Source organism: Lutzomyia longipalpis, chromosome 3 (genome assembly GCF_024334085.1).
Source record: "Lutzomyia longipalpis isolate SR_M1_2022 chromosome 3, ASM2433408v1".
Taxonomy (NCBI): domain Eukaryota; kingdom Metazoa; phylum Arthropoda; class Insecta; order Diptera; family Psychodidae; genus Lutzomyia; species Lutzomyia longipalpis.
In genome coordinates this window covers 29,634,962-29,655,213 of record NC_074709.1, presented here as the reverse complement: position 1 = coordinate 29,655,213, position 20,252 = coordinate 29,634,962, and the positions used below count along the sequence as shown (strand labels likewise).

The window sequence follows — 20,252 nt, the reverse complement described above, 5'->3', positions numbered from 1 at the left end:
TATTGTTTTAATTTTTTTATTTGTGAGGGAAAGTCTTTTAGAAAGATTTTGAAAAATTCTTTAGAAGCTTTTAAAGGGAATTAATGAAAAGCCAGTAAGCTGAATGAATTAATTTCTTACCTACCTTATTGCGGGCAGAAGTAATTCATCAAAGGATCACAGAAGAACGCAAATTTTCCCAGAGAAAATTGAAATTCTCTTAAATTAGAATTTTATTCATTTAATTTTAAATAAGTTTCGATTCTAAATATATTTATTTTAAGAAATTTCATTTCGCGCGCTTCTCTGTGAAGGATTTAATTTTCCCGCGCAAAGAATCATTCATTTTCACAGCCTAAAGATACGGAGATTGAGTGCTAAAGACACGTATTTAAGCATCTCAACGTTCAATCTCCTAAGAGTTATGCAAAATACGCGGGAAAAGAATATTTTAAAGATTTTTCATTTCTATGATCTCTCCATCCATTCTAATTTAGAGTATTTCCTTTAAACTTATTTATGCATTTTCATCCAATCAAGAAGAGATTTTTCTGTATTCTCTGTGTTCTAATTCTGCTAATGAAGCATATAAAATATCTCAACGATCACGAAAAATTGTTTTTCTTTAATTATTTTTGAGATTTTTGTATGAATATTTTATTTTTGATAAAAGCTCTCATATTATTTTGTAAAGGATCGAAAATAGTTTTCAATTTGTTTTTTTAAGAACTGAAAAAAATTAATAAAATAATTAAAATAAATATAAAACTTACCTTTTCTTAGTTTTCTTTCAAGCTGTCCTTAAAATGGGACGTTCGTTAGTTTTCTAAAGTTTCTCCATATGAATAGTTAAGGCCACATTGAAGACTAAAACCTCTCGAAAACATAGATAGGGATTCAATTTCATTGATTAACAGATTTGGCAGCAATAAGTTAATAAAAAAAACTAAAACATAAAACGTTAGAATTTTAAGGGAATATGACGACAACCTTAAGAATTTCTCAATAAAAATTAATTTTAAATTAAAAAAAAAAAACTTGAAAAAATCACTTAACGTTTATTGAGAAAATTCTCATTCAAGAAATTGAAATTGAGGAGAAAAATTAGTTTTTTCATAAAAATAGCTGTTCAACAGAGAAAAATTTCCTGATAGATAATTCTAAATTATTCCTGAAAATTTCTATTTTCCCTTAGAACGTTCAGAATTCAACAAAAATTCCTCAAAACATCTAACAGCAGAAAATCACTTCCTGCTCCACCCTAATTATAGAAAATGTTATAAAATATTGAATTCTGCGTTTGGAAAATTCTCTCATCCTGCCTTTAAGAATTCTTCCTTCTTAGATGAAGGGGAGGAAGATTTGTTTTTCACGCTTAGCTCTCCTCATGCAAAAAGGAAGAATATTTATCTTTTTCTTCCTCCTCTTCCTGGATTTCACATTCTTCCCTTTTTCTTCCTTTTCCCATTTAGGATGGAGGGAGGGGGTGGATTTTTCTTTTGCAGACTGAGTGTGTATTTGAGGGGGGAGGGTAGTTTTGCCGCCGCCGCCGCCGCCTTTTGATGGCAAATTGCGCAGCATTTGTGCCGCGAGGATGGGTTCCGGGTTCACGGCGAGGTCAAATCGATTGGCGCGCGAGGCTCTTCACCCCCTCCTGTTTTTGGTGGTGCGCATGTGGACACGCAGCCGGGAGTTCACTGAACCATCAGGCACTGCTGGGTGGGCCACAAGGGGAGCTGAAGGGGGATGCTTTTGTGGGGCTGCCGCCCAAAGCAGGAAAAAATGAAAAAAAAAATTGGAAGTTTGGGCTTTGTCAAAAATTCACTTTACTCAATTTATATATAATATACTCAATACATCGTTGGGATGAAAATTACATTTTTTCTCTCTTCTTTTTCACAATAATTTTTACTTTCTTTCTTTTGCCATCTTCTTCACGATTCTTCCACATTTTCGCAAACATTTTGTGTGGCTGAGAATCTTCAATTTTTCTTTCTCTCATTCTGCTTTTCTTTCAGAGATGTTCTTTGCATCAACGAAAACAAAAAAAAGAAGGAGAAATGATGTGAGTAAAATAAGAAGAATAAAGAAAGCAGGAAAAACGGGGATGAGGGAGGGCAGGAAAATGTGAGTAAAGGAAGGAAATGAAGGGGAAATAAAATATATAGATAATAAAATAAGATTTTTAAAAATAATGGATAAATCTCTTGAGTTTAAGTCAGTTTTCTTTTCTCTATATATTCCTATATTTTCTAAGTTTTTTTTCTTTCATTTCGAAATAGTAAATCTATTTTTTTTAAATTGGGATATGTATACAATAATTTAATCATTCTCTTTTCAATATCTTATTGTGTTTCAAATACATTTTTTTTCTTTCATCGCTCAATATATTCCTTTCGTATATTTTATTGTATAATTCTTGTCTTTTTTGCATTCTTTCATTAAATCATTTAATAAATATTTTTTTTCATTTCATTTCATTCTCTTCTATTTTTTATTTATTTTTTTCATTAGATTTAAATGTTATTCTCACGGTCTTCCGCTATAAATCTCTGTTTTTTATTAGTTCTTATTCCATTCAAATATTTTTTTATTCATCATTCATTTCTTTTTTTTATTTTTTCTTTTAATTCTACTACACTTTATAATCTTTCTTCTTTCTTTTTTTTAATAAATTTATGGATTTTCATTTCTCAATAACCAGAATAAATTGCCCATTAAAAGGCAGAGAGAGAGAGAGAGAGTTTACATACACACACGCCGGAAAAAGAGAAGAAAAAAAACATTAAAAAATAAAATATTTCAATAGTTTTTTTATTAAATAAAAAATAGATTAATAATAAAATAAAAAATCAAATGGCATCGAACGTTCATTAGAGCATTTCGTGATTGTTTTTATTTTTCAAATATTTCTTCATTTTTTCATATTCCCTAAAAAAATATTCTTTTTATCCTCATAAAAGGAATTAATAATAAAAAATATATAAACCTATAGAGGTGAGATTAATAGATCTTTTTTGTTAATTATTCCTTATAAAACCATTTCCCTGCTTTTTGGTTTCGTATTTTTTCATCTTCATTTTCATTTCTTTTATTAATCTTTACCTTTTTAGAAAAATAAATGACAAATCCTTCCCGGAGTTTTTTTTACTTTAATTTCCCACCCCTTAAAAAAATCTCCACCCAACTCATTATTGCTTTCGGTTTATTTTCTAATAAATTTCTTTTTCCTTTTGAATTTCTTTATTTTCTTGAGAGGTTGGCTTTTTTTTTATTTTAAGGTGTGAAGGTGGTTTTTTCAGTTATTTTATTTGCTAAGGAGAAATTATTTTTATTTTGAAGATGTAATTCAAGCCCCTTTTAGATTGATGAGATTGTCGCAATTGCTTTGAAAGAAAATTCCTCCCCAAACAGGCATTGCCCACCACCCACTATTTTATTTTCAATTGAGCTCCAAGGATATTCGTGGAATAAAATATAAAAAAATTTCTAAAGTTTCATTTTTTATTTATAAAAATTTTTCAATTTTTCTCTTGAAAGTTTTTGCATAATTTTCTGCATAAAACTTCATAAAAATTAATTTCATTCACATGGGAAATTAAATGAAAATTTCAATGGAAATAATTTGCAAATGGACCGTGAGTTTGATTGGGAATTAATCAGAAATAATATTGATTTTATTTCATTTGCAAGGGGATGATAATTAATCGAATACTACGACCCAAAAACTATTCGATTCGTTTGAATGAATTGTAAAAAGAGTTTCTCAACCAAAAATTACTCGGTAAAGGGTATGAAAACTTTCAAAAAGACTAAACTTTAAACAAACCAAATTTGAGGTTATATTTTTTGGAGGGAAACCCCTAAACAGACCTTCCTTAGTCTTCCTTTAACATATTATTTTTTTTATTTATGCATGTGTCATTTTAGCGGGTATTTTCCCTTGGAACTACAAAAAGTTAATAAAAGTTTATATAATCTATGTAATAGGTGAAAGAAAAACTAATGAAAGTCCGATTTGAGATTATGTTTTGTGATAGTCTGAAAAATGGGTCTGAATACTTCATCATTGAAACGGAACACTGTACGCCCTTATGTTCACAATACTTCAGAAACATGTATGTAAGCTTCACAGGTATAAGGATTAAATTTGCCTTAAAATATACTTATAAAGATTTTTTTTAGTACGATGTTATTTGTACTCTAGATGTTAATTTCACTTGTTTTTGCAGGATGTTATTTGCAATTTTGATGTTAATTTCACTTTGTCACATTTTGCGCATCCAATTGTAAATTCTGATGTTAGAAATGTGATGCCTTGACTGATGGTAGATGGAAAACGTCAATACAAACAAGCATCATTAGTTTATGTCAATATCGGGCTGATTTTTTTTTAAAGATCGTAATTTGTTTTTTTCCCCGGCTTATATTATTGATTTTGCCCCCCTCAATATTCCCATCATAACCTCAAATTTAGTTTAAATTTAACTGTCAGTTGTAATTGAATATTTTGAACATTTTGAAATTATTTGTCTGAAAAGATTCTGCTTGAAATTTTGTTAATGTTACTTTGATTCTTGAAACAGTACATCAGCCAGATTAGGAAAGGGGAGGGGTTAGGAATTTAACAGGACTGTTATTTGTTAAAACTTTTTGACTGAAGTTAACGTTTATGTTTTGAATTAATACTTTTAGACATTTTGAGTAAATGACTTCTGTTTTGCATTGTATGATTATTTTGTTTGAAAGGGGAGGGAATGGAAAGGAAATTCGGTGTAGGAAACGCTAGGCCAGGGAAAGGTAGATGATGATTTCTACCCAGCTGGGAATCGAACCCGCTTCGTCACGGTTTGGGTATGATCAGTTCAGAGCGCCAGCAGACTGACCCACCATGACCCCATGAAAAGTTGTAGGAAAAGGTTAAAGAATATTGAATTTCCCAACGTGGTCAAAGGTCATTCATTTATAGAACTTATCCACCCTTCACCCATTTTATTTAACAGTCTTGCTTTACCTTGTTGGGAAATAAAATATTTTTAGTCTTTCTTTAAATCTTTGAGGGAAAAGAAATTATTATATCGATTTCTTGATAAATCTTAGATTGAGAGGAATATTAGGGTTGTCCAATAATTATTAAAGGAGATTATCGGCTCTACACATATAGAAAAAAACCCCTCATTCACAAACTTTTAAAGGGATAAAAAAAATTGCAAATGGCTTCGCAATGTTTTTGGCAATCTTTGTCGTCTATTCTCTATGTGATCCTAGAGGAAATTGGGGAGTTTCTTTAGCGATTTCTTAATAGTTTTTGGTTCTGTTAAAGACAAAATGGGTTAAATTTTTTTATGAATAAGGAAGTTTTTGCATAGAGAGCCGGTAGACTCCTTTAAATAGATTTCTAAAAAATCCGGTGCTCAATGATTTTTTTTTAATTCTCAATGGGGGCAACGCTTGTTTTTTTTTAGTATTAATGCATTGTTTATCTTGGTTTGAAGGTTTTTTTTTTAAGAGAAATGCCGCCAATTTTCACAACCACGAAGTGCCAATGAATGTGTCCTAAGTTATATTTTATTTATCTTTTTTCTTTTCCTTTTTACTTTAAATTACTTTATCAATTTAATTTTTCTTTTAAATCTTGTGACTCGTGTCTCTTCTCGGAAGACAATAAAAATATTCTTTTTTTATCATTTCTCTAGTTTATAAGTTTTTTTTGTCTTATATAATCTGCTCTATCATAATATATTTCATTTATATAATATTTCTTCATAGTGATTTTTTTTCTGTTTAAATGTATAAGTTTATGTTTTTTTTTAATATAATATTTAAAATATTAATATAATATATAATATATATTTTGGTAAGATTATTTTTTTAATATTGTTTATGCTATAGATTTTCTTCATTTATCTCCCTTCTTTTTCTTCACTCTATAAATGTTAGATCATCTTTATAATATAATATATATTTTTATTTTCTCTCTAATATTTTTTTAGTTCATTTTCTTAATGTTATTTCTTCTCCTTTTATTTTATCTATATTTTACGATCTTGCTATATAGAATCTCATTTTTTTTATCTCCTTGTGTCGGATTAAGTTACTTTTTTTTCCTTTCATCCTTTTATCTCTTTAACGTTTATCTATTTTTTATATTTTATATTTTTTATCATTTATTTCTTCATTTAGGTATATAAATATTGTTTTACGTTTCTAACTACCGCGAAATCAGTCAGTCAAGAAGTCTTTTTGCTTTTTTTTATTTCATTTTATCTCTCTATTTACATCGCTTTTTATTTTCTAATTTCTTTTTTTTTTATTCATATAGTTAATATTTTATTCACTTGTTTCTCATCTATATCTTTTGGTGTTGTTTTTTTCTTTATCTAAGGACTACACAAATTTTTCTTCTTTTTTGCGGGCAATTTATTTTAAGTCAAAATGTTGCATTTTTGTTCACTTTTTTTTCTTCTTTCAAATCTCTTTTGAGATGATTTTTCATTGAGTTTTATTTTTATTTTGAAAGAAAAATCATCTCTTTAGGATCTGACGGATATACACATATTACTTAATTTCCGCTCATTCTAAGCTGATCCCCATTAGATAAAGTCGAAGTATAAATGTATTAATGATTAAGAGAAGTTTAGTTTTTCTTATAATTCTGTGATGTAATGATTAAAAGACAAATCCATGCAATTCGATTAGAATGTAAAAATCTCATTTTCTTCTTGTTATAAAATTTATATTTTTCTCTTCTATATTTAATGTTTGAAAGTTATATTTCTGTTTTTATTTCTCTTCACATTTAATATTCTTTTGAAAGTCATTTGCAAAATGGATTTTTTTCAGCGCAAGATAGCAGTGATGGTGTTTGAAAATCTTTTCATTTTCTCAAAGGATTTTTCAGGGGTTTTACTTTAAGGAGAAGAATCCTTAAGTTTTAGCCTTGTTTTTCTCTCTTTTTAAATGATTCTTTTGTTTTACTTGTAAATGCTCCATCCCTGCTACCTTTATGCACAATGCTATTTATGATTTTATCCTTTTATCATGCTTACCTAATGAGACCAACACAACAGAATGTCACAACCTCATTATCTCATTATTTTCATCTCAATCATTTCATTTTTAAATATATTTCTTTTGTAATATTTAAATACATTTTTTTTTGTTCTTTAAATATAAATTTTTGCTTTCAAACTTGCTGACTTTTCTTTGACTATTTATCCATTCTCTAATTTTCTTTGCAATTTCTTTTTCTTTTTAAATAATTTTTTTTAATCAATTGTTTTTCACTTCATTTTTTTTGGTTCCATTTCGGAAAATTATTCATTTATTTTTTAATGTTAAAGAAAACATTGGTTTTGAATCAACGGAGGATTATTCTTTTCAATTTAGAATACAGAAAATAATAATAATAATTAATAATAATTTAGGTCACAGAAAGTCGCTTAAAAGTTGAATTGTTGTGAAGAGTTTTTGATTCTTTAAACATTTTTAGAATGCAGAATTTTTAAACAGAAATAAATGATTGGCTTTTTTTTAACCCTTTCGGGACTACGAATTCTTGGTATTTAAAAGATTTCTTTGACGCAGTATATAACCTAATGTTTAATAATTCTTTAAATTGTAAGAGAGTTGTAGAAGGGTTAAAAAATCTACATAATTTTAAATTAAAAAAAACCAATTAGGTCCTGAAAAATCTATTATTTGAATAATTTTTCAGAAATTCTGCAAACTTCAATGCTCAGAAGAAAAATCCTCCCCAAAACAACCCTTTGATAAATTTTCTTATTTATAAATTCTTGTTTTTTATTTTGTTTTCGAGTACGTTCAACTTAATACTGGGATTGGGCAAAAAATAAAAATAAAAATATATTTTAATAATATATTACATATATAATCTTATAATGTATTTAATGATAAATTGTTTGCGCAATAGACTATAAAAAAGGCAATGGAAAAATAATATATTATTTCTTTTTTTCTTCTTCACAAAAAAACAAATAGAAAATAATTTATTTAACAATTTAAATTCAATATATCTCTAAGTTTTTTTTCTCTTTTAAATAATTCTTCATTTTATGTTTATTTTTTTAAGTTTAATTTGTGAATAATCTTTGAAATAATTTAATTTTTAAATTCATCAATATATAAATTTCTTTTTCTACGCAAAACTCTAGGATACGTGCTGATATATTATTTAATTATTTTGTTTTTTTTTTAATTAAACGATAGGTACTTAGAAAAAAAATGCGAGACAAAAATAAAATTTATACTCAAGAAATGGATTTAACAAAATCCGAACAAACTTCAATAAAAATAAATTGATAAAATAAAAAATTAATACTAAAAAACTTGTATTTTATAATAAAGAGAGTCTTTTCAAAAATTCTTTTTTTTTTGCTGCAAATTGCTGTGTCAATAAAAACTTATGTTTAATCATTTAAATATTTTGTGAGAGTTTGACGAGAACTTAACAAATTCGTTTTATTTTTTCTTTAATATTTTGCATTCTTCATTTCTCTTTTACTTTTTCATTTATATTTATTAAATACATCTGGCAATAATAAAAACATATATCCTTTTTCTCTTGATATAATTTTCTTCCTTATATTCTTATGCTTAAAATTTACGTTTTTTCTTTTCTTTCTTTAATGATATTACATCTATAATATATATCTCACTGTACTGGCACTCTATGTCAAGAAAAAAAAATGAACGATTTTCAAATTGAAAAAAAAATAATAATAATAGGGCTAAGAAAATTATTAAAAATAAAAAAAATATATTCTAACGTCTTTTATGTGTCCACGCACTAATTATGAATCGTTCGAATCTTGAGGCCAATGAGAAAATGCGTGTAGTGTCTCTACAAGTGCAAAATGCATATGCTTCATACCCCCGACATTAATGTGTTTATGCCTCCTACACGATTATGCTTCTCCGCGATACAGAGAGTGACGATGCAATGTGATAAATAAAAAAGAATGGCGTATGAGATGGAATGAATGTCTTCTGCTCCTGTGATGATGTTTCTAGAGATGGGAATTAACCAACAAAAGGAAACTTTAAAAGAATAATTACAAAAGAAATGCCACCACTTAGATGATGAAGAAAAACAAAAGAAAATGGCGTCATAGTGCATTATGGAATGACGTGCGTCATATGATGCGTGCAAAATCTAACCCTAAAAAATTGTCCTAACATTAAATCTTTTTTTTGAGTCTTTGAGTCATTTTGTTTGTTTACTTTTATTCTCTTTTGCATTTCGGGAAGTGGCAGTAATTTTTCTTTTAATTAGTTTGCAAATTTATTTTTTTTCACAGCCCCATTGAATTTATTTAATCAATTTTTTGTCATTTTTTTTCTTAAATAATTTGCATTACGTCCACAGGATTTTTTTATTTTTGCATTTTATCCGCGTGAACTGATAATCCCTGTTTTCCTCCATTTTTTTTTTACTTTCTTTTAATCTCTCAAAGTCAGAAGGTTTTCGTAGTGTACGTACGATCCTACGGTGGAACCTATAGGAGGTTTAACAGCCACAAAAAGAAAACAAATAAGGAAATAAAGATAATAAAAGAAAACAAGGTCACCCTCTGTATTAGAAATTTCATAGTTTTTCTGCGCCATTTTGGTTTGATTTTTTTTATAAAGGACACGCCATGTCTACGAATATAACCTCAAACGTTTCAAAATCACAAAAATAAATAAAAGATTTCTTTACAAAAAAAAATAAATCCAATTCAACCATTTTCAAGGAGTTTTACCTTTTATCGTAATAAAATGTCTCAGCAGATAAAACAAAACTCTTAACTCGTCGTGGAATTTGTCTAAGGTCCAACTACTAAATATCTATACAATGCCATTGTTTTTTTTTTAATTATATAGGTTATGTGTAACCCTTCCGCATATATACCGCACTATCGTTTTTTTTATTTAATTGGGATGAAAAATTGCCTTCAAATATCAGACTTTTAAAGTTTTCTGTCTTATAATCCTTATTTTTTCATTTCTAATATATTTTTATTTATGTATTTATATCTTTGCTAGATTTTTTCATTTAGATAAATATTTTTTCTTCATTTTATAATCCGTTTTTTTTGTTATCTCTGCTATTATCTAATAGTTTTCTTTTTAAGTTTTATATTTTCTTTATGTTTTTTTTATATGAATCATTTCGTGTGCCGTTTCCGTAGCTATGCAATGTCAGAGTATTTTCATGAGGGAGGGGGTAATGAATGAATTTTTTTTTGATATTATTGAAAATTTTGAAATTTTGCAATTTTGAAATCAATTTTTCCTAATTTATTTATCAAATTCGTCAAAATAGCAAATTTCTTTATCAGCCTTCATTGGTATCTACTGTACAAATTCAATCCAATTTTTATGCTCTAAAAGAGACTAAATTGTCAAAAATTAAGAAAATTTGTATGGAAAACTATTTGTAGAAACACACTTATTTAAAAAAAACAAAATCTTTCAATTTTTGAAATTTCTTTAGGTAAAATTTGATAAAATTCATTTAAAAGTTTTCTTTAAAGAATACAAATTTTCAGTTTAAAACAGATTAATTCTAAGCTTTTTAGAGCTTGGTTTTTATCTGTGCGTACAGCCCCTTAATGAAGATCTTTCTTTGCAAATTCTTCTTAATTCATTCACTTTCTCTACCCTCCTCTCAATAAATACTCAGAACCTGCAACTACGGTCACCTAATCTCGCTCCTACTTAGGTGTCTTCCCCCACATTTACTGGAAATCTCTTTATGTTGCATTGAATATTTTTTTTCGCTTAAACAGCTCTCAAAGTCCTTTTACTCTCTAATTCTTTTTTTTTTTAGCTTATTCTTGTTGCGAGAGTAATTTTTATCGACTGTTACTATTCTAAGATTTTTCTTTACAAAAATATTCAATTACATTAATCTGCTTATCATTGTTCATCTACTATGTAGCCTTAAGAGTTAAATTTTATTTTTATAGCGACTCACCTTTGATTGCGTCCTTCGGGGATTTTTTTTAAGGGGATGGGGAATCAGACCATTTTGTTTTCTTCTGTTTGGGGAATTCGTTGTCCGGATTTTCATTTTTTTTTTATTTTTTGGGGAGTAAGCATCAAATCTTCCAGAGAGAGATTAGCTTTGTCCCAAAAAATAGAGATAGAGAGAGATCGGCTGAAACCACATTCTTTGGGGGCTCTTTAGGCTGTGTGGCGCACCCCAAATTTAATTTTTTTGCTTCCTTTTTAGGCAATAATCCGAATGGCCTGACTCACAACCTGACTACAAACGGGGCAGAGGGCATCCCCGGGGGCACAAATACGATTGGCGCACTCGAGGCAGAACATATTGTGCCCACACGGTACGAGGGCTCCCGTAACTTCCTTATCGCCACACATGAGACACTCACGCTTCTGCTGGGGAACACCACTCAGCAGGGAATCCGTTGGGCTTGCCGAAGCAGATGGGGATGAGCGTGATTCAAGGAGGGATGATGGTTGCATTGACCAAATACTCGGGGATTCCCCGAGACCCTCATCGAAGTCAATACTCTCCCCGCTTGAGAGATTCTTCCAGATATTTATGAGCTCAGGTCGTGTCATTTGGCCACTCTTGGAGCTCGCTGTTGAGGCTGCTGATGAATTCGACGTGCTCGTATCCACTGTCTGACCCTGCCCGTCGAGATACCCAAACAGTGAGCCCAAACCATTCTTGTACAGCGACGCCAGAAGCTCCGGAGATGCCGTATCGTCGCCAAGAAGTTGCCCCAGACCACTCAGACTACCGCTCGTCTGACCCGTGCGCAGGGCAATGTGTGCCTCAATTTGATGCCGTGCCGCCTGAACACTATCCGGGAGGCCCGTGACCTCAAACACGGGCTCCTTGTCACGCGACGGGGTGACAATGTACGTGTGCGTTTGCTGCTGAATGTGCTTAATTGTGGCACCTTTAGGACCCACCACGAGACCCACAACGCGATAGGGGACTCTCACCTGGATTGTTACGTGCCCGGGGATGTTGATAGCTGGCCCAAGGGGCGCCTTTGCCCCACCGACAATTGTGGGCTTTCGCGATGCCCTAATGAGGCTGAAATGTTCCGCCGCCGAGAGAATTTCACGCTTCGCCTTGGCAACGTCCTCCTTGCGTCCCGTCACCACAAATACGGGCTCCTCCCCGCGCACCGGGGTCTTAATGTACGTATTCGTTTTGGCGCGTAATGCCTTAATTTTGCATCCTGAAATTAAATACAAAAACGAAAAAAAAAATCTTAGATTTTAATATTTCTTTTGAGATTTTATTTTGTGAGTGAAAAAAAAATGCAAAACGTCGCTGGAAATACATTTAAGAGGCGCTAGATTGGTTTGTGATGGTGCTAATTTGTTAAAATTGAATACTGTATTGTAGTCAGAATTCTCAGGAAATCACGAAGAAATTATTCTTTAGAAGAATTTTCATTTTATGAGATTTTCTTTTACCGACTAAAATTCTTTTCTGTTAATCAAACTAATTTTGTTTTAAATTACTTGATTAAAACCTGAGAGAAACGTTACTTTGTCATTTTTTTCATCTCTATTTGAGAGTGGAAATAAATTACTTTCTTTAGGTATTTTTTGCAGACTGAAATAAATTTTCTACTGCTTAAAAATATTATTTTACTGATTGAAAAAAAAACAGGTCAAAACGTCGTTGGAAAAACATTTTATATAAACTCGATTTTTTTAAATGATAAACTGGCTAATTAAATTTAAGATTTTTGCAGTAAGAATTGTTTGAAAATCTTCCAAGAAATAAATTAAATTATAGACATGGAATCATCATAAGTTTCTTAAATGATTTTCTACTGATTAAAATAATTTCTCTTCTGACAAAAAATTTTTCTTAACAGACTGAAATAAAATTCTTTGAAATTATCTTTCTTTTTACCTTAAAATAATTTATATTAAAAATCCCCTCAAAGAATCATCCCGAAAAAGGAACTCATTGTACTTTAAATTACTTTTTCAATATTACAGATTATCCCTACAATAAAATAATTCATTAAAACTATCCAAAGAAAAAGAGAAAGAAAAAATGCCTAAAGTTTTTTTTTTCATCATGTAAAGACGCATCAATTGCAATAGATTCGACGCCATCGCCCAAAGACTATTTGGTATGAACAATAAAAGAAATGAAGAGACGTGTAGGGCAAAAATAGACGAAAATACTTGTCTGAGAAAACCTCAAAATAGACTCGCGGCAGTGTTGCATCGAAAAACAGCACCCGAGAGCACACTGACGCGCCCCCCTTTAGCTTCCCCCCCAACGTTCCCTTCTTTTTCCATTTCACGGACTTTTCCGCATTCCAGGCGACCAATCGCGGATGTTTCGGTGGCACTTTTCGCCTCACCGAGAGCCACCAAACTCCCCTCACCCATCCCAATGTGATAGCATCCCCCTCTCTGGGTACACACAGCCACCCTCCTCCATGTACAGTGCAACCATCCGCCGGCGTCGTGGCGCACAGCCGGAAAATTCTGCTCATTCTCTCCCACTCTCGTTCTCTCTGTGTCTGTGTGCGGTTACCATGGAAATTCCCACCCAGATGGGGAATGGCAAGGGTGGCACATGGGGGGTTGGTGAGGTGCAGATTGGGGATGAGAAAGGTGGGAGGATGGTTGGGGTGTTCTACGAGTGAAAATACGCACGGTGTCGCCCCGTATTTCCACGCATTTCCCTCCGCAAAATGCGGAAACACCACAAACGTAGTGCGGGGAAAATCAATGGACAATTTTCCGCCGAGCTACAGAGGCTATTGACTCGCTTTTCTCTCTCCCGCTCTCTCTCTCTCTTAGTTTTCTTCTCAGAGAAAATGTGAAAAAAGGTGGATTTCAATGCGGCAGGAAAGCCAATCTCACACAGAGAGACAGAGAGAAGGAAAATGAATCCCAAAAACTCAAGAAAATGCATGAATGGAAAATTTATTAAAATCTTTTTGTTAAAGAAAAGAGATTTTTGTGATTTTCAGATGTGAAAATTTGGGCATTTTCATTGAGTTAAATTTCTTGTTTAAATTTTAAAGAGAATTTGGGAAAAAAGGATTTTTCAGAGAAAGAAATTGCAGAAATTGCATTGCAAGGGGTATTCATTGAGAATAAAAATGGTTTAATTTGCTTTATTATTATTATTAAGTATGTAAATAATAATGAAATTAACATGAATAGAAACGAATCAGTTTGAAAGGTTTAATTACCTAATTTATCTTCCCTTCTATGTATGTTCTATGGCTCGATTTTTCTTTATTTTTTAAGGAAATATTTCAGTTTTTATAATAGAAATGAATATCAGTTCTACAATCGAATTTCCAACAAAATAAGATTTTAAAAGAAGTCTCTCAACTTTGTAATGACGAACCCCCTCTCAGACTATGTATGAATCTATGAAGGGTACAAAAGGTTCCACTGAGGCTGCAAAAATTGAAAATATTGAAGGGGGATGTTTAATTTCCGTGCAAAAGGGAGCATCCATCAGGAAGATGAAAGACTCTCTCGGTTTAACATGAGAGACACCCCTAAAAAAAATTCTTCCAATCGCTCTGGAAATCCCAAAAACTTTTCTTTTCTTTGGCAAAACTTCTTTCGTTGATATTTCTTTGCAAAAACTAAATAAATAAATCAAACAGATTATGGAGGAATTTCCAAGAATCCAAACAGAGAAAGACGATGTTTTGGGGCAAAATAAATGAGAGAATAAAATAAATAATAAAATAGAGAATGAACAAAGTAAAATGGTTGCATGTGTCCTTAGCTCATTGGTATGGAGTGTAGTCTGACGGGAATGCGGAGAATGCCTTGGGTTTCGATTTGCCGTCTTGGTCCCTCGCCCTTCGTTGAGACGCCCAAGACAAAAAAGCCGGGATATCAAACAGACGGAGGCAGGTGATGGACGAAAAGTGCAGCTGTTCCACACGTCTTTGTCTCTTCTGCTGTGCCACACAGCCACACAAGGGGCCCCTTCTCTCCATCCCAAACAGCAACCATTCTTTTGCATTGCTCTCCTCATCTGGTTGCTGCTGGGGTCTCTCAGCCAGCCAGCATGTTTGTTGTGTGTGCGAGAGGGCGCTTATGCCATGTTCTTATGTTCACGCGGAGCCGTCGCGGGGCAATTTGGCGCGCTTTCCCAGTGATCGACCCCTGGCGAGTGAGCGAGATCGCGAGACATGTGGCCTTGCCTTGAGATCATTCAACCATCGAGTCTCGCTCTTTGTGCCTCCTCCTTTCCTTCGCCAAGGGTCGAAGCCCGCGATGGCACCTCTCCGGGGGCTCTTTTTCTTCCACACACACACACACGCTCATACAGCTAACTATTCTAGAATAGCCAGCATCTCTTCATATTCATGGGAACCTCCAAAACTCCACACATTCATGCCCCACAATCGCCCCACCAAAGAAGAAGAAAAAAATTGATAAATCGCAACTCACAAACCCAATCTCCAGCACGTGGATTAACCGGGATTAGGGTTTAGGCTCCCAGAGCAACATTCATCGTGCGTGAGGGAGATAGTAGATTGCAATCTACTGTATGATGGAGAAATAGAGAAAATAAACCAACGAATTTTCAGGGTTCCTCAACTATTGAATGTTTCCTCATCAGTCCAGAAAAAAAATCTCTTCTACATTTCTACCTCAACTACTACACAGAGACTATACAGAAGAAAATCCCACTGATCTACTTTCCGGACATTCCAAGTCTCCAAACTCTGCAATGAAGAGTTGTTGAATATTTCTTAATTTTTTTCAGGTGAGAAAAGCGATAAAGAACCCAAAATATTCTTATCAAATGTGATACAGAAAAATTAATTTGTTTGGGCTTCATCAAAGAACTAAAGAGTTTCCTCAAGGGAACCTCGTTGTTAACACAGGGCTTGGAAACCTTTTTTTGGGAGTATTTTTAACGATTTTACATTGAATGAAGTAATTTGAAAATTTTCAGGTGAGAAATAGGTGAGATTGGGGCAAAACTAATAAGTCAAAAATGTTCTATTTCCCAACTTGGTAAGGTAAAATGGTGAAGGTAAAGCCTATAGGAAATTTCTATCCTTAAACCGTCTGCTAAAACACATTGCTCTATCTTATTGGGATTCACAAAATCTTTAAAGCCTTCTCATAATTCTTTGTCTGACTGTTTCAGCCCCAAATTCTAATCTAAGGATTTTCAATTTATTCTCCTTATCTTCTAACGATTTTATCTAACAATTGTAACAATTCTGACTTCAAATAGTTAAAGAACTGCAGGCATTCTAATGCCTTTTCATTGTGATTTTTTCTTTTACAAAACAATTTGAATTTTTCAGTTACTTTACGCCATTTTAACTGAACAGAATTTCTAAGCAAAACTCAATTACAAAAAACAGAAAACCTTTTTAAGGAATTTAAAGGAAAATTCAGGAAGAAAAATTTGAAGATTGTATTTACCTTGTCTTCCCACAATTTCCGCCACGTGCTCAGAACTTGGTACAGGGACACATTCAGTCATATTCTGAGACTTCTTGAAGCGCTCATCGAGTCCTGGCGGCGGAAGTTGGAAGGCAGCCGCAAAGGCATTTGCAGGCGGTGACGGTGATGCCTGGGGTATAGTTGTGCTATCGGGGGCTGCTGCAAAGGATTCCGATAGCCCCAGCATTGAGAGTTCAAAGGCCAACTGCAGGGCTCTCTGATCCTCAAGATTACTCGATGTATCCACCACACCATCACTCAAATCACCAAAAAGCGATGACATTTCAAGCATCTTCGCCACACCAACACTTTGTCCACCTTCTCCTCCTTCGCAGTGTGTTTGCACTCAATCAGAGCTCTTTTGCTCTCTCGCTGCCTGCCTGCCTATAGCTTTGTAAATGCTTCACGCACGCAACTGTGTCGCGCCCAAGAAAAAACTGCACCGCACTGCACCACCGTTCACGGATGCGTTAGTCCCTTGAAGGGGCCCAACAGTGAGCAGCAATATGTTACGTACAACGCACACAAAAAAAGCCGGCTGCACGCGGGAAAAAATGGCGTCCCCGCCGGTATGTTCAATGTGTGCAGATTATTAAAGGAGGGTCAGGAGGAGGGAAGTTTCTCACGCACAAATGGATCGTTCTACAACACACAGAGGCAACCCCAGATGCTCTTCTTGCTCGTTTTTTCCTACTCTTATCCCGTGGGGTCCCTTTGTTTTTTCCCTTCGTTCGTTCTTCTTTCGTTCTTTCTTCAACACCACCGTTTTTTTGTTTCTTTTTTAGGGGGACTTTTTGTCAGACTCCTCAGTGTCCGGGAGGAAATGATGGCACACTCATGTGTATCGCACGGCGGCTGCCTCAAGACTGGAAACGTGCACGGTGGGGACGGACGATACACAAGAGACCGCGCTCTGAGCAGCCGCATCGGTTGCACGGTCGTGTCGTTGTTCGCACAATTCGGTGCTGGCGATGGCAACATAAAACATCCGGACGTGGCTGTAGCACCCTTTGAGGAGGCATTCCGTGGCCAGGTTGGTTGACGACATCTGCAAACGATGCCGGTTCGCCGGCACATACTGCCACCCCCGGCCCCCCTTACCGATGTTCATCAATCAATACACAAACAACATTCACACAGACGGCGCCCCAAAGTGGGCAAGAAGATGTTTGAACAACAACGGCTGGCTGGCTCGCTCGAATTGCAAATGTATGTAGCTCATCCTGGCTGAACTTTCTGGAATTCCCCGAGAAATCTCAATTCCTTTGTTCTTCCTGAAAATGTTGGAAAAAAAAAGATATAAGAATAGGCAATAGCTTAATTTGCTATATAAGTACATAACTAGTACATAGGTAGCAGAAGATAGGTAGGTAAAATAAAGGAAATCCTTTTAGAGAAAAATCCTAGTTTTAACACAATAAAATTCTTCTAGATCAATTTTTGCTATAAATCTTTCTAAGTCAGGTTCTGATATGAATCAGGCTAGAACGGTTAGAATACCTAGAATGGTTAAAAAGTCTAGAAGACTAGAACGTCAAGTCTACAGTCCAGTCTAGAAAAAATCAACAAAAATTATTAATTTCATCCTAAGTTTGTCTAAATAATATGAACTTGGATCAGTTTAATTTAGGGAATAAATCTAAGTTAAGTCCTGACTTCAATCAGGCTAGAATGCTTAGAACGCTTAGAACGTATAGTCCGATTAGAATGTCTAGAACCTAGTCGAGGAAAATTAAACAAAAATATTTAATTTTCAAGTTGATTTTTTTCTAAAAACTATAAAATTAGAAGCAGATAGCTTAGGGACTAGAAAAGATCAGACAAAGCTTTAGAAAAACATTTTCTAGATTTTTTAAAGCAATTTGATTTTCATTAAAGCATTTTAAGATTTTTTTAAACCCATAGAAGATTTAAAGGTATTTTTGTGACTAAATAGTCTTTTTTATTCTTTTTATTCTTTTCAAATTAATCTGAATATTTAAAAAAAAGTTTTTATTTACAATAAGATTCATTTCAGCCTTTTCAGCTATGTTTATATGGTTTATATCAAGCAAAATAACAATAAGGAATATAAAAATAGAAACAAAAACAAAGGGTTAAGGAGCAGCCAGACAAAACAACATTAAAAAGAAAGGAAAAATCTCCTATTTTGCTGGAAAATGGAAAGAATATTTTGTTCGTGGAAATTCTAGGGTTTTCACGGAATAGTTTCATCATATAAACATCCCTGTTTTGGGTGGGATATGGAGCAGCCACATAAGGAAGTTGATTGGGGGTTGGTTTCCGCCTCTGCGCCAAGAGGATTCATTGACCTCAAAAGTGGGTGGTTGGGTTGCTAAAAGAAGTTTTCTTCACACCAAGGGTTGATTTTCTCTTCTCTCTCTGTTCTGTGTGTAAACGTACAATGTGAGAAGGAAGTTCTACACCCCTGGATACTCTCATATTCAACCAGGAAAGAACCCCCATTTTATTGTATCTCCCCATATCTAAAGCAGATCCAGGCTTTTTAGTAGTCCCCAGGTTTACAATACAAACACTCATCCACCACCCCAAAACGAACCCCAAAAGGGTGACGTATTAATGCTTCAGGGAGAGTTGGGTGGGTGGGTGGCTGGGTGGTGTAGTAACACCCTTTTTTGGAGGCGAATGCCCGACACATGAGCATGCGGCTATGCGCACAAAACGCCGGCGTTGGCAGCGACAGCGGCGCCAAAGTGAGGTGAATAAACTTGTACGACCCAGACCGAGCTGAAACCCCCTTGCAGCACCCCCCTATTCTACAGGGTGGTGGTGGTGGTGCAATGTTTGAGGGTGAGAAAATCGATTGTGAGAGTCGACGCCCTTCCTCGCACTGTACGTACAGCAGCCAAAAAGCGCGCACTAAAGTACCCCAGAATGCCCCAAAATTTTCCTCCCCAAAACACACGCTAAAATGTCTCCATAAATCACGAGTTCGTTAGCGCCCCACAAAAAAAGCCCCATTGAGAGGCGCCAAGTGAACAGGCGGCCAATGATACAGATAATGGAGTAAAAGAGACAAAATCCTTTTTATCTTCTCTTAAATATATAACTCGATTCATTTAGAGAATTTATTTTTCTAATTTAGATTTCTCGATGAGGAACGAAATTCTTAGATTCTGTTTGAGATTTTACGTGTTCTTCCTTTTAGAACAAAATTATGAAACAAAAAAACGGATGAATAAGTTCATTTTCTTTTAAATAAAATAGAAAAAGTTTTGTTTGAAATGTTAGTTAGTTTTGAAATAAAATTAGAACAAATTAAAGGCAATTAAAAGATAAATTAAGGAGAGGTAATTTGGATTTTTATTACCTAAATAAATACTTCAAATAATAAGGAAATTCTTAAAAATTTATGGAGTATTTTCAATTCTTAAGATAATTCGGAAGACAATGAGAGAAGCTTAATTATGTATTTCTTATGAAAGCTCTATAGAGGGCTAATCATTGAGCTTCAGAAAGGACATCATTTTGTATTAAGAGACTGCGAGTAAATTGAATTAAAAGCAATTTTTCTCGTGCTATCTTCAAATATTTAGAATATTTTGTTGGCTTACTGATTAGTAACTAATTGTACTAGGCGCCTCCACTGATGTCCTTTATTAATTCCCATTATATGTAGGTGTCCTAACCGGGCACCTCAATGAGGTATTTAATTAATTAAATGCTTCTACTTTAGCTGCAGATTAAATTAAAATTCTTTTAATTTTTAATAAATTATTGATTGGATTACATTCAGCTGCAATTCTTTCAAAGTTTTCATCAGAACTATTAGCATAAATTGGCATAAATAA

General features: G+C 33.4%; 1 protein-coding gene across 6 annotated transcripts; it reads right to left on the bottom strand.

Annotated features, from left to right (window-relative positions):
• Window positions 1–1,781: 1,781 nt before the first annotated feature.
• On the bottom strand, window positions 1,782–17,387 carry LOC129793777 (RNA-binding protein MEX3B). Of its 6 annotated transcripts, XR_008750961.1 has the most exons (4): window positions 16,420–17,387; window positions 10,961–12,203; window positions 9,223–9,497; window positions 3,200–9,039 (listed from the first exon to the last, which is right to left on the bottom strand). XR_008750961.1 is itself a non-coding variant. In XM_055834103.1 (2 exons), the coding sequence occupies exons 1-2, from the start codon at window positions 16,730–16,732 to the stop codon at window positions 11,215–11,217; spliced, it is 1,302 nt and encodes a 433-aa protein (XP_055690078.1). In that variant the 5' UTR covers window positions 16,733–17,387; the 3' UTR covers window positions 9,997–11,214. The 6 variants fall into 6 exon arrangements, 1 of the variants encoding a protein (XP_055690078.1); XR_008750962.1 differs by lacking the exons at window positions 3,200–9,039; window positions 9,223–9,497 and adding an exon at window positions 1,782–2,004; XR_008750964.1 differs by lacking the exon at window positions 9,223–9,497.
• Between the last annotated feature and the right edge of the window lie 2,865 nt (window positions 17,388–20,252).